The sequence below is a fragment of the Staurois parvus genome, unplaced genomic scaffold, assembly GCF_062004578.1.
Source record: "Staurois parvus isolate SC_StPar_1 unplaced genomic scaffold, SC_StPar_1.0 ptg000120l, whole genome shotgun sequence".
Lineage (NCBI taxonomy): Eukaryota > Metazoa > Chordata > Amphibia > Anura > Ranidae > Staurois > Staurois parvus.
The window spans coordinates 8111436-8127515 of record NW_028317916.1 but is presented as its reverse complement, the minus strand read 5'-3'; the positions used below and the strand labels follow the sequence as shown (position 1 = coordinate 8127515).

Below are 16080 nucleotides of genomic sequence, written 5' to 3'. Positions count from 1 at the left end.
CCAAGCTCTCTGGTATTTGTAGTTAAATTAGCACTCAGGAATACAGGATGTATTGGTTATAGAACTACAGGTCCCAAAATCCCCTGCTGTAGAAAAACTGACTCCACTGTGCTAACAGGTAGTGATGTAGCATACCCAGTACTGGGCACCAGGGGGAAAAGGGATTAACCATAGTCTTATCTGTAAATGTCCCTGAATTGCATATTTATAGAGCCAGCACCTGGCTATATCTAGTAGATAAAACAATGTCCTTTTTAGAATACGATGGGGAGCTAATGTACAAAGTCTATTTCTTGTAACAGCACAATCATTTTTTTCATTAACTCTGCAGAGCTCATTATTTACGCACTTTGCAAACACAAGTTAGTGATCTTCTATACTTCTTTTGCTCTGGTGCAGTAGTTTTGATACAGGCTCATTTAATCTGGCATAGTGACCCAAGACAAACTCAGCAGAAAGGAACTGATAATTAAAAGTTTACTGCACAGGACTTCCTAGCAACACAATAACTAAAAATATTTCAATCAATTCACGTTATCCCTCAAAATACTTCTTAAAAGATTAATACACAACACTTTCTGGAAGCACAATGTCTTAAAATCTTTCAGTCAGTTCACATTATCCCTCAAAACACTTCTTAAAATATTAATACACAACACTTCCTGGAAGCACAATATCTTAAAATATTTCCATAAATTCACTTTATCCCTCAAAATACTTATTTTATATAAGAAGACCAAGTTCTTTGTGGCATACCACTACACCAAACCTTGTATTTCAGCAGTCAAACATTTGGATCCAGCTCATACACAGCTTACTACTGTCCAAACACAGTGAGAAGTGCTAAAGTCTCAGGGATAGAAGAGTAGCCAGTTCACCAGGAACCAGCCAAATATTGGGCTGTGTATACTCCTCTCTGTTGAACAGAAGCCTGTCACTAGACTGGCTTTTGCTGAATTGTCATATTAGCAGCATTTGACCATTCACTGCAGCCAATGGTTGCAGCGCTGATCAGTGTATTCTGACAGCAGGGAAGTCCCTGCAGTCAGCAGTGACATACTTGTAGTAAGCCTTGGGCTTAATATGTGTCACAAGTTAGCCTGCAGCCTCCTGTTGCTCTGTCTTACCTCCTTGCTGTTCATGTTTCCTTCACATGTGTGTTTCTCTGTGCTCACCTATGGGCATCGTCTGCTATCCCCTGGGTTTTATGTTCTTCCCTTTCATCACTTCCTGGCCTGCCTCCTTGTCTGCCTGTCTATTTAAGACCTGCTCAATCTGTCCCACATTGCCTGAGCAACGTTTGTTGTCTGTGCTCCCCAGTGTTCTTCCAAGTATCTGTTCTAGTGTTTCTGTGTACCGACCCCGGCTTTGTCTCTGACGTCTCTCCTACATTGTCTACTTGTGTACCGACCCCGGCTTCATTCCTGACTTTGCTCGTCTTCTGCCTGTCCTGACTTCGGCTTGTCTTCTGGATCTCCTAGTCTACTCCCATTGCACCCTGCACCCGCTAGCGGTCTCTTCTACCACAGCTGGGTGTACCTGGGGGCCGCGACCTGGTTCCAGCCTGCTCCAAGTCCATCCCCACCATCAGGGGCTCTGGTGAACAAGCAGACTGGGGCTTAGACTCCGCACCCTGGGGAACCCCAAGCTGTGGATTAAGAGCTCACCACTACTGGTGCTGACAATATGACATGCTTATGGATCAAAATATCTTAAAATTTTTGTCCCGGCAGTATGGCCTATTTTCCAAGAGATCATTTTTATAGTGAATAAGTTGTACTCTTAAAACGTAATCTGTTCAGAGTGACTGGAAGCAACAGACTCTGTTTAATGTGTCAGTTTAGCAGCGTTAGCTAGTAGTAATAGTTGGTCACATTCAACTGGGCATCTGTATTGCTGTAATGTCGACAATTTACCATTCATCCATGCTGCTTTCTCAGTTCAAATGAGTGTCTGAAATATATCTGGTGACACTATAGTACTTGGAATAAGGTGGGGGTCAGCAAGCCCTCAATCGCGATCGATCGGTCGACTGTGGGGAGCTGACAGGTCAATCGTGACTGCAACTCTGCCTCCCTCTAGCCTCAGTGGCTCTCATGTTACCTGTAGGGAGAGCAGGAGGCAACATAATGCTGGATGGAGGGTGGGGGGCGAGAGCGGGAGCTACTCAGTGACTGGTTGCTAGGCGGTCCTAGCAACCAAGCACCAGCCTCTTTTTTAGGAACCCCAATCCCCTGATGAACCCCTGATCCCACCTTCCACCTAGCTTTCTTCTGATCTCCGCTCTGCTCTACACACACTGGCAGGTAGGAAGTGCCACCAGTGTGTGTGTGTGTTTTGTGACGGGGACAGAGGAGATACTTTGGGGGGGGGGCAGAGGAGACCCTGTAGAAGGGGAGGGAAGAGGAGACACTGTGGGAGGGGGGGCAGAGGAGACATTGTGGGAGGGGGTGGACACAGGAGATACTGTGTGGGGGGGGCAGAGGTGATACAGTGGGAGGGGGGGGCAGAGGTGATACAGTGGGAGGGGGGACACAGGAGACACTGTGGGAGGAGCTGGCAGAGGAGACACTGTGGAGGGGGAACACAGGAGACACTGTGGAGGGGGAACACAGGAGACACTGTGGGGAGGGGGGACACAGGAGACACTGTGGGAGGGGGAATACAGGAGACACTGTGGGGAGGGGGGAGGAGACACTTGGGGAGGGGGGAGGAGACACTGTGGGAGGGGGACACAGGAGACACTGTGTGGGGAGGGGCAGAGTAAACTATGTGGGAGGGGGCAGAGGAGACACTGCTGAAGGGGGGACAGAGGAAACTATAGTGGAAGTGGGGGGTTCTTATGAGAAAAGGACCTAGGACACTGCTTTGGGTGATGGGGATCCTGAAGACACTGCTATGGGGCAGGGTGGAGGACATTACACAGTGGGGGGTTGATGTGAAGGGGCTAGAGGACACTGGTTTGGGGGTACAGGACACTATGGGGGGGAAGGGAGCAGAGGATATGACAGTGGGGGGGTATGTGTTGTGAAAGGGGGGCAGAGGAAACTACTTTGGGGGGTACAGGACACTACTGTGGGGGGGGGGTAGGGGACACCACAGTGGGGGGGTAATGTGAAGGGGGCAGAGGACACAACATTGGGGGGTACATGACATTACTGTGGGAGGAGGGGGCAGAGGACACTACAGTGGTGGCAGTGATTTGAAAGGGTCACTGCATTGGGAGTACAGGATACTGCAATGGGGGGTGATTTGTTTTTTAAGGACACCGCCTTTTAACCCCCCCCCCCCCCAAGGGATCTTTGCTTTACTCCATGTTGTCCAGGTAGATCTGTGAAAGGTTGCCTACCCCTGGAATAAAGTAACTGAGTTGTCCATGTGTGTGTGATTAATGGAGTATGTTGTGAACTAAGGAAGCCCTTTGGATGAGTGGTACATTTTTAAAATTACAGAACAAGTGCAGATGACCTAAATTTAGTTATTAAATTATAAAAGCATAAGCATTTAACACATGAAACTCACACTTACAAAAATACAGTACTTTCAGATAAATTGCTTCTCTGGGTGATTAAATCTCTCCAGTACTGAGCGTTCTAGCTGCTTATTGACAATTATCTTGTTAGCATCCCATTGATGTCACTGTGCTGTAAATGAGTCAACTGTGGCATTGTAGCCAAGAGATTTAATCACCTGTTTAACCCTAGCCTTAAGCAGGTCAATTAAAATGTGAATCAACAGAATCAAAATACAAACCAGTTGAAATGAAAGTTGTAATTTATGGGGTTGATTTAGTAAATACAAATACTGTAGACTGTGCACTTTGCAAGTGCAGTTGCACTCTGCAAGGAAATTTCCTCCAGAGCTTAGTAAATGAGCTTTACCCAATCACATACGAGAAAAATGTAAAAAAGAAATTTTTGCTTGCATATGATTGGATGATGGAAGTCAGCAGAGCTTCCCCTCATTTACTAAGCTCTAGCCCAAATTTCCTTGCAGAGTGCACAGTCTATTTGCCTTTAGTAAATATACAGTATCTCCAAATTATAAAAAGTTTCTAACCCGATAATGAAAATGTTGACAACTTTTTACTCTTACCCTTTAAATGTTTTGTGAAATGCAGTCATGTACATGGTTTTGTTTTATTAAAAAAATGTCAGGATAGATTTGTATTTTATCCTTACCTATGGGCTATGTATAACAATCTGTTGGTCTATGGAAACTCAGATTTTTCATTAACAAGTAAAAAAAAAACCTAGTCAGCATTCCAACTGCAGTGAAAGCCCTGGGCAGTAACAGGAAAACGTCAGAGTATATAGTTCTTAACTTATCACCAACTCATTTGGCATTATTTTCATGTGTTATATCCAAATTATTCTGATATTTATTATTTGTTTGCACTGCTTCATTGGGAGATCAGATTCCTATCATTTGTGGCTACTGCAATTTGAAATGGATGAATTTGTGTAGCTGGTAAGACTTTTGCTTAAAGTGTGTGTATATGGTTATTAAATGTGCCAGCTAACACTTGGCATGTTCATTTATTTTTATAGTTAGTATTTTAGAATTATGCAATGAGGCTTTAAACAATGAGACCTCATTACTGAGCTGCAAATTAAACTAAAAAACTAACTGCAGCTAATATGGAATTCCATAGGTAGGAGAACCACACATTTTGGATCTGCATTAATAAATATAGACTGAAGTGACTACACTATATTGCCAAAAGTATTGGGATGCATGCCTTTACACACACATGAACTTTAATGGCAGCCCAGTCTTAGTCCATGGGATTCAATATTGAGTTGGCCCACCCTTTGCAGCTATAACAGCTTCAACTCTTCTGGGAAGGCTGTCCACAAGGTTTAGGAGTGTGTTTATGGAATTTTATGATGATTCTTCCAGAAGCACATTTGTGAGGTCAGGCACTGATGTCGGACGAAAAGGCCTGGCTTGCAGTCTCCACTCTAATTCATCCCAAAGGTGTTCTATTGGGTTGAGGCCAGGATTCTGTGTAGGCCAGTCAAGTTCCTCCACTCCAAACTCACTCATCCATGTCTTTATGTTGGTACAGGAAGGGGACATCCCCAAACTGTTTCTACAAAGTTAGGAGCATGAAATTGTACAAAATGTCTTGGTTTGACGATGCTTTAAGGCTTCCCTTCACTGGAACTAAGGGGCCAAGCCCAACCCTAAAAAACAACCCTACACCATAATCCACCCTCCATCAAACATTACACTAGGCACAATGCAGTCAGGCAAGTACTGTTCTCCTGGCAACCACCAAACCTAGGCACATCAATCGGATTGCCAGACAGAGAAGCATGATTCATCACTCCAAAGAACATGTCTCTACTGCTGTAGAGTCCAGTGGCGGAGTGCTTTACACCACTGCATCCAGTGCTTTGCATTGCATTTGGTGATGTAAGGCTTGGATGCAGCTGCTCGGCCATGGAAACCCATTCCATAAAGTTTTCTATGCACTGTTTCTGTGCTAGTCTGGCCACACGAAGTTTGGGGGTCTTTAGCTATTGACTCTGCAGACAGTTGGCGACTTCTGTGCACTGTGCGCTTCAGCCTGCACTGACTCTGCTTTGTAATTTTCCAAAGTTTACAACATACCTCAAAGTATAGCACCAAAATATATTGGAATGAGGGGAAGAGCTTGGTAAGAACGTGCATAGCTGTTGTACATTATACATTGTATATATTATATATGTACAATTATATACAATTTTATTTAATATTATATGTATATATTGTTGTATATTGTCTTGCATTTTTGTGATAGAAGGGTGAATTGTTGGCTCTAACAATTCTGTTTTGCTGTATAGTTTGCTGAGATAATATACTTTATTTATTGTATTTTCTTAAAAAAAAAAAACCCTTGTGGTTTTGGCCTGCTATGAATTGGATTAAGTGAAAGAGATGTATCAGTTGTGATATGTATTTTGTATGTCATTATCTGTCCTGCAACGCTGCTGGAGATTATTTGATTAGCTGATTTTCTAAGACTTATTTTTATGATAGTGCTATGAATGATCTGGTTCATCTTCCCCATGAACAGGAAAACAAGATTGTTCACCTAAAATATATTTAATATTAGAAAAACAGCTCCAAACAGAATTTTCTGTATTTTACAGATTCCTCACAAAAACTTTAAAATTGATGATAAAGGATTGATTTATTATATATATTTATTCAATTTTTATAAAGATGCAATAAATGTGTACAGGAATAAAAAAACATCAATGAATTACCCCGTTAAAGCTAAATTGAAAGTTTGAAGCAGGCATAGATTTTCTCTGCCAGCATAATCATGTTCCTTTAGTAGAATAAACCTATAAACATAATTTATTCATTCTATTGTTGATCTTGAGAATACTTTTCAAAAACATGGCATGCTTGATAATATAGATTTGATAAAATTTTTGAATTGTTTCCATAGCCTTGGTTAAAGAGTTAATCAACAAATAGTTGCATCTTGATCTTACAAAATAACAATAACACTACTCGTAGAGTTTAGAATATGTAGAATATAACCAATTATAGTTGAAAATGTTTAATTATATATATATATTTTTAAATAAAACTACGCTGTTAGAAAAGTGTACACATATCCTAGATTAACCTCAATTGTCACTATACAGAGACATGAATTCCATTTATTATTAGTAAGATTATCCCCTCTGCACAAAATGTACTTTAACGCATATGTACAGTCAGGTCCATTAATATTGGGACATCGACACAATTCTAACATTTTTGGCTCTATACACCACCACAATGGATTTGAAATAAAATGAACAAGATGTGCTTTAACTGCAGACTGTCAGCTTTAATTTGAGGGTATTTACATCCAAATCAGGTGAATGGTGTAGGAATTACAACAGTTTGAATATGTGCCTCCCACTTGTTAAGGGACCAAAAGTAATGGGACAGAATAATAATCATAAATCAAACTTTCACTTTTTCATACTTGGTTGCAAATCCTTTGCAGTCAATTACAGCCTGAAGTCTGGAACGCATAGACATCACCAGATGTTGGGTTTCATCCCTGGTGATGCTCTGCCAGGCCTCTACTGCAGCTGTCTTCAGTTCCTGCTTGTTCTTGGGGCATTTTCCCTTCAGTTTTGTCTTCAGCAAGTGAAATGCATGCTCAATCGGATTCAGGTCGTCAGGTGATTGACTTGGCCATTGCATAACATTCCACTTCTTTCCCTTAAAAAACTCTTTGGTTTCTTTTGCAGTATGCTTTGGGTCATTGTCCATCTGCACTGTGAAGCGGCGTCCAATGAGTTCTGAAGCATTTGGCTGAATATGAGCAGATAATATTGCCTGAAACACTTCAGAATTCATCCTGCTGCTTTTGTCAGCAGTCACATCATCAATAAATACAAGAGAACCAGTTCCATTGGTAGCCATACATGCCCACGCCATGACACTACCACCACCATGCTTCACTGATGAGGTGGTATGCTTAGGATCATGAGCAGTTCCTTTCCTTCTCCATACTCTTCTCTTCCCATCACTCTGGTACAAGTTGATCTTGGTCTCATCTGTCCATAGGATGTTGTTCCAGAACTGTGAAGGCTTTTTTAGATGTCGTTTGGCAAACTCTAATCTGGCCTTCCTGTTTTTGAGGCTCACCAATGGTTTACATCTTGTGGTGAACCCTCTGTATTCACTCTGGTGAAGTCTTCTCTTGATTGTTGACTTTGACACACATACACCTACCTCCTGGAGAGTGTTCTTGATCTGGCCAACTGTTGTGAAGGGTGTTTTCTTCACCAGGGAAAGAATTCTTCGGTCATCCACCACAGTTGATTTCTGTGGTCTTCTGTGTCTTTTGGTGTTGCTGAGCTCACCGGTGCGTTCTTTCTTTTTAAGAATGTTCCAAACAGTTGTTTTGGCCACATCTAATGTTTTTGCTATCTCTCTGATGGGTTTGTTTTGTTTTTTCAGCCTAATGATGGCTTGCTTCACTGATAGTGACAGCTCTTTGGATCTCATCTTGAGAGTTGACAGCAACAGATTCCAAATGCAAATAGCACACTTGAAATGAACTCTGGACCTTTTATCTGCTCATTGTAATTGGGATAATGAGGGAATAACACACACCTGGCCATGGAACAGCTGAGAAGCCAATTGTCCCATTACGTTTGGTCCCTTAACAAGTGGGAGGCACATATGCAAACTGTTGTAATTCCTACACCGTTCACCTGATTTGGATGTAAATACCCTCAAATTAAAGCTGACAGTCTGCAGTTAAAGCATATCTTGTTCATTTCATTTCAAATCCATTGTGGTGGTGTATAGAGCCAAAAATGTTAGAATTGTGTCGATGTCCCAATATTTATGGACCTGACTGTATGTCTTGCATTGGATTAGTGTACTGTAACTAAACTTCCTAGCAGAGTTAATCCTTGTAAATTTATTTGAACTCTAGGCAGATTTGTAATCACTTTTTTAAATTTTGCAAACATGATAAAATCTGCATTTTATTTGCTAGAAATGACTTTGAATGCCCAAAAAGTATATATTTTCTGAAAACAGCATATAGAATAACATACTGGTAATTCCACATTTTTTAGTTGTTTATTAAACATGTATTTTTAAGAAAAATACACTAAATTGGATTTTAGCGCAAACACAATATTTGTACCCAATGTTTGGTAAAATATAAAAGATTGGATTGCATTGAATTAATAGATATCACACATCTAAAGTTTTAAACTTGCACAAAACAATGGAACTGCAAAAAACTATGATATTCAAAGTTCTCTATAGGTCAGTGATGGCGAACCTTTTTGAGCCCGAGTGCCCAAACTGCAACCCAAAACCAACTTATTTCTTTCAAAGTGCCAACACTGCAATGAAACCTGAATATCGAGCTTTTGGTTTAGAAAAAACAACTCGTACAGTAGTGCAAACTAATTAACAGTACAGGGATGACCAGAGACTGCGGACACAGTACAGGGATGACCAGAGACTGCGGACACAGTACAGGGATGACCAGAGACTGCGGACACAGTCCAGGGATGACCAGAGACTGCGGACACAGTACAGGGATGACCAGAGACTGCGGACAGTACAGGGATGACCAGAGACTGCGGACAGTACAGGGATGACCAGAGACTGCGGACACAGTACAGGGATGCCCAGAGACTGCGGACACAGTACAGGGATGACCAGAGACTGCGGACACAGTACAGGAGATGACCAGAGACTGCGGACAGTACAGGGATGACCAGAGACTGCGGACAGTACAGGGATGACCAGAGACTGCGGACACAGTACAGGGATGACCAGAGACTGCAGACACAGTACAGGGATGACCAGAGACTGTGGACAGTACAGGGATGACCAGAGACTACGGACACAGTACAGGGATGACCAGAGACTGCGGACACAGTACAGGAGATGACCAGAGACTGCGGACACAGTACAGGAGATGACCAGAGACTGCGGACACAGTACAGGAGATGACCAGAGACTGCGGACACAGTACAGGAGATGACCAGAGACTGCGGACACAGTACAGGAGATGACCAGAGACTGCGGACACAGTACAGGAGATGACCAGAGACTGCGGACACAGTACAGGAGATGACCAGAGACTGCGGACACAGTACAGGAGATGACCAGAGACTGCGGACACAGTACAGGAGATGACCAGAGACTGCGGACACAGTACAGGAGATGACCAGAGACTGCGGACACAGTACAGGAGATGACCAGAGACTGCGGACACAGTACAGGAGATGACCAGAGACTGCGGACACAGTACAGGAGATGACCAGAGACTGCGGACACAGTACAGGAGATGACCAGAGACTGCGAACAGTACAGGAGATGACCAGAGACTGCGGACAGTACAGGGATGACCAGAGACTGCGGACAGTACAGGGATGACCAGAGACTGCGGACACAGTACAGGGATGACCAGAGACTGCGGACACAGTACAGGGATGACCAGAGACTGCAGACACAGTACAGGGATGACCAGAGACTGCAGACACAGTACAGGGATGACCAGAGACTGCGGACACAGTACAGGGATGACCAGAGACTGCGGACACAGTACAGGGATGACCAGAGACTGCGGACACAGTACAGGGATGACCAGAGACTGCGGACACAGTACAGGAGATGACCAGAGACTGCGGACACAGTACAGGAGATGACCAGAGACTGCGGACAGTACAGGGATGACCAGAGACTGCGGACACAGTACAGGAGATGACCAGAGACTGCGGACACAGTACAGGGATGACCAGAGACTGCGGACACAGTACAGGGATGACCAGAGACTGCGGACACAGTACAGGAGATGACCAGAGACTGCGGACAGTACAGGAGATGACCAGAGACTGCGGACAGTACAGGAGATGACCAGAGACTGCGGACACAGTACAGGAGATGACCAGAGACTGCGGACAGTACAGGAGATGACCAGAGACTGCGGACACAGTACAGGAGATGACCAGAGACTGCGGACACAGTACAGGAGATGACCAGAGACTGCGGACACAGTACAGGAGATGACCAGAGACTGCGGACACAGTACAGGAGATGACCAGAGACTGCGAACAGTACAGGAGATGACCAGAGACTGCGGACAGTACAGGGATGACCAGAGACTGCGGACAGTACAGGGATGACCAGAGACTGCGGACACAGTACTGGGATGACCAGAGACTGCGGACACAGTACAGGAGATGACCAGAGACTGCGGACAGAGTACAGGGATGACCAGAGACTGCGGACACAGTACAGGGATGACCAGAGACTGCGGACAGTACAGGAGATGACCAGAGACTGCGGACAGTACAGGAGATGACCAGAGACTGCGGACACAGTACAGGAGATGACCAGAGACTGCGGACACAGTACAGGAGATGACCAGAGACTGCGGACACAGTACAGGAGATGACCAGAGACTGCGGACACAGTACAGGAGATGACCAGAGACTGCGAACAGTACAGAAGATGACCAGAGACTGCGGACAGTACAGGAGATGACCAGAGACTGCGGACAGTACAGGGATGACCAGAGACTGCGGACACAGTACAGGGATGACCAGAGACTGCGGACAGTACAGGGATGACCAGAGACTGCGGACACAGTACAGGAGATGACCAGAGACTGCGGACACAGTACAGGGATGACCAGTGACTGCGGACAGTACAGGGATGACCAGAGACTGCGGAAAGTACAGGAGATGACCAGAGACTGCGGACAGTACAGGGATGACCAGAGACTGCGGACATAGTACAGGGATGACCAGTGACTGCGGACAGTACAGGGATGACCAGAGACTGCGGACAGTACAGGGATGACCAGAGACTGCGGACACAGTACAGGGATGACCAGAGACTGCGGACAGTACAGGGATGACCAGAGACTGCGGACACAGTACAGGGATGACCAGAGACTGCGGACACAGTACAGGGATGACCAGAGACTGCGGACACAGTACAGGGATGACCAGAGACTGCGGACACAGTACAGGGATGACCAGAGACTGCGGACACAGTACAGGAGATGACCAGAGACTGCGGACACAGTACAGGAGATGACCAGAGACTGCGGACACAGTACAGGAGATGACCAGAGACTGCGGACAGCACAGGGATGACCAGAGACTGCGGACACAGTACAGGGATGACCAGAGACTGCGGACAGCACAGGGATGACCAGAGACTGCGGACAGTACAGGGGATGACCAGAGACTGCGGACAGTACAGGGGATGACCAGAGACTGCGGACAGCACAGGGATGACCAGAGACTGCGGACAGCACAGGGATGACCAGAGACTGCGGACAGCACAGGGATGACCAGAGACTGCGGACAGCACAGGGATGACCAGAGACTGCGGACAGCACAGGGATGACCAGAGACTGCGGACAGCACAGGGATGACCAGAGACTGCGGACAGTACAGGGATGACCAGAGACTGCGGACAGTACAGAGATGACTGCTGACCTTTGGGGAGGGAGGGGGAGCGGGTACCTGAATTTGACAGGTACCCGCTCTTACTTCCGCAGAGTTTTTTTTTTTATCTTACCTGTTCCTTTATCCAGCCGCGCGTTGTCTTCCCGGCTTCTGTAGTGTAGGCGCTCGTCGGACAGCCGGATGCCCAGTGCGCATGCGCGAGAAGCGCTGCGCTTTGTGATTGGTCCGGCGGCTTCTGGGATCTGTCATGTGTCCCAGGTACCGCCTTACCATTCACAAAGAGCATTGCTTCTTGTGCATGCGCACTTGGGACCCGGCTGTCACGCACACTACAGCCGGGAAGACAGCGCGCCGCTGGATTCTCCTGGAGTGCCCACAGATAAGGCTCGGCGTGCCGGCTGTGGCACGCGTGCCACGGGTTCGCCATCACTGCTATAGGTGGTGCTTTAAAGGCCTTTACAAGTTATTAGGTTAACCCATTAACTATAGCCCCAGAATTAATACCCTTGCTTTGGACATTCATGGCGATACCTCACTTATGTGGTGCAATTGATGTTTACATACATGTGCTCCCTCTAAGGTGCACTTTTTATATGGGATGTGTGCGAGAGTGACAGGGGTGCTTTAAAATTGTATTTTTTAATTTTAATATTTTTAAAATTTATTTTATGTAATTTTCTTTTTTTTGCTCTTTTTTAACTTTATTGTTTTAACAAGGGGGACAACAAGCACCCTATGTGATAGCATGGGCAGGTGACAGATAACCCCTTATGGAGACATTGGGGGTCTATCAAAGAAAAATGTGTTTGAATAGCTGCATCCTTGGCCACATTAGCCAAGGAATGACAGCTGTGACCCAGAAAGTGTTGTAATACTTGTTGCTTCTGGGGTCATTAGTGACAGGAGGGATCCAAGTCCCTCCTGGTTTCACAGAAAAGCTGTTTTCCATGGTCTTAACCATTTATCTACCAAGTGGACAAGTGTCCATGACATGGTGGATTGGGCATTGCCCTGGGGGATATGCACCAAAAAAAAAGTAAAAAAAATTCTGTTTGTCTGAGAGCAACAATTTTAACTGCTTGTCTACTGGGGCAATTCTGACATGTTTTACATACATGTTAAAATCAACATTTCAAACATTATATATTTTCTGAAAGCTCTTCGGCTGATGTGTGCATTTGCATTTGCGTATGAGTATGTGAGAGCGAGAGTGATTTAAAAATGTTTTAACTATAGTTATTTATTTTATTGAATTTCTTTTTGCTTTTCTACATTTGGGCAGTGACAGGTCCATTAGTATTTAATTTGAAGCCACAAAAGCATCCCTATACTGTGTGTGTATGTATGTGTATGTATATGTGTATGTATATATATATATATATATATATATATATATATATATATATATATATATATGAAAATGAGGTGCCACCAGAGTATCTGGAAGGGTGCCACCTAACCAGCTATTCCAAAAACAAAGAAAACAAGAAAATAGGTTGCACACCAAAAAGGCTAACCTCAAAAAGGTTTATTGTACAATAATCACATAAAATAGCATCGAAGATACGACATACAATCCAACATCACAAGGGACGCCACCCCGGGGTAGGAGGGAACCCTCCAAGTGAGACATCAAGATGGAGTGTATCCACTGGGCCAAACCTACCCCGATGTTAATACCCCTATAAGCCCACCCCCCCACCACCTCCCACCCTGTTACCCACTCCCAACCATCCACCGAACCCCCCAAAATACCCACCAATGCACCACCACAAGATGGAAAAATCACCCGCCCTATCACCCCCCTCCCAAAGAGAGGAAGAGGAGCTGAGGGGGATAACACCAGCCCGCTGACACCCCCAACCCCCCAACACTAGTGTGTGTTTCACTGTATTAGTTTTTTGGGCAATTTCTGCTAGCGATTTAGATCATGTGATTGACCTTCCAAAGGTATAGAGAAAATAGGAACTAAAGTTGGTAATAGTAACATCTATTTTATCCATTACAGATTCAAGGATTCAACATCAAAAACAACCTTTTCTCCTATGCAAGTGACTGCTCGTCATTTTTTTCTCCAGGCATTTGGATGGGTCTTGTGTCCTGCATTGTCCTGTTGTGGATTTTGGTATATGGAATTTTTATGATTATGCAACTAACAACAAATGATAAATTTGATGACCCTAAAGGCCCAGCATTGTCTGTTCCTCTAGGAGAATAGAGTTTTCGGCTTGTTCTATTACATTGAATGTGCCAGTCCTGCACATTGAACAATCAAATGAACACTGAGAGCTGTAATTATTCAAATCATGACTGACTTGTGTTTAATAAACATCCAACATGTTTCTCCACATAGAAAATAATAAAGAAAAAAATAATGTTGAGCTATTGTTGAGGGACTGTCATTTCCTTGATAAATGTTTCCTATCTTATCTTCTTGTCTGTTATTTGAAATGCTTTTCCTTTATAAACTAATCATAACAACTAGGTGATTATTTCTAAGCACAAATTCACACAGTTTTCCATGTTATGTTTTCCCATGTTCATGTAAAACTCAGATCCGGAGGTCTATAGCACTTATGGCCAAGGACTGGATGAGAAGTTCTTGTAGCAAGAATCCAAAGGGAATTACCAAAGGAAAAAAAAACTGTTAACACTTAGAGCAAATGTTCACTTAGCTTAATAAAAATAAAAGTGAAGTTATATTGACTATGAATACCCAATAATGTAAGAGGGAATTTAAAAAAACAACACAGTTTTCACTTGCACATGATTGAACTCTTTGCCTTATTCACTAAACTAAGCAAGCATTCACTTTACAAAATAATCATCCAATTTAAAAAATAAGCATACATATAAGGGCCCATTCATACCACAACACGTACGTTATCATGCTTCCCTTTTAAATTTTTTTTCTCTCTAAACTTTAAAGCTATTTTTATGTACCGCAGCCAGATGCAAGGCTTTATATAGTGTCAGAATGCATGGCACAAAAATGCAACATGTCCTACTTTTTCAGTGTGTAGATGTGAGAAAAAAGCCCTAGAACATAAGAAAAAATGCCTTGCTTTAGAATTGGGATTATGTTACTGTGTAAACAATGGGATTGTGTTACTGTGTAAACAATATAGTAACATTTTACTAGAATGAAATGCTTTAGTTAAATAAATTCTGAGCATAAAAGTAACTCAAAAGTGTACCATTTCTGTTCATAATTGATATTCCTTAGACCTTGTGTAGGTGACCATGGTGTGGCATTGTCCAGTGATCTATGCACAGGTTCTTGTGAACAGACACCATATCTAAACCCACAATTAATAAAAATAAATAAATAAATAAAAAGAATACAATACAATTGTTTCAATCTAACCAAATGTGCTGGCCATTTTGAACACATTAGCCCTAAATTGTAAAGCAATACTAAATAAATGTTGTAATGGTTTACCCAATGAGAACAGATATTATTGCATTTTTTCTTTACATTAATCTATTGGTTATATTTGTCTACTTAATGTACACATTAAAGAAAAAAGGTAAGTCAAAGTACATTTGTTGCTATTTGTTAAAGCAGATTACAATTTTATTATGCTATGGTATTATACTTTTGCAAGCACTGTAATGCTTAACAGTTATAATGATGAGATAGAAGATCAAAGTAAAAACCTAGAATATGGCTTATGTTGGGATAAGTAATCTTCTTGCATTGGTCCATGGAAATCTGTAGAAAGCTTTTGGTATTGTACAAACCATACAAATGTTCCAGGTCAAGCTCAGTTCAATAAAGATTTTTTTATTAAAGTAGAACAAAACTCCTAAAAACATTCACTTCCATCTTACAGGGATGTGATGGTAACACCCTTATCAGCTGCTGTCACCTTCTTTTGAGCTATTGTTGGGTTTTCAAACTCTTGGTAGGCTAGTGGGTGATGACATCATGCCACGCATGTACAAGGGAGTTAATCACTCCAGCCCAGCCAGAGTCTGCCAGGAATGTATGCTGAGCACAGCAAGTAGAAGGGGGGTCAAACAAAATCTAAGCAGGCAGACCAGATTGTTTCATATTTAGCTGGGCAACCTCTATTCATATAGGTCAATTGGTATAGTGGAAGCACAGATCTAATGGCTG

General features: G+C 43.4%; 1 protein-coding gene across 1 annotated transcript in view; it reads left to right on the top strand.

Annotated features, from left to right (window-relative positions):
- Positions 1–15403, top strand: part of LOC149467187 (V-type proton ATPase subunit S1-like) — a 107826-nt gene extending 92423 nt beyond the window's left edge. The window contains exon 10 of the mRNA XM_089672152.1: positions 13966–15403. Within this exon, the coding sequence (XP_089528278.1) occupies positions 13966–14175 (210 nt within the window). The 3' untranslated portion in view covers positions 14176–15403. The remainder of the gene's footprint in view (positions 1–13965) is intronic.
- The last annotated feature ends 677 nt before the right edge of the window (positions 15404–16080 follow it).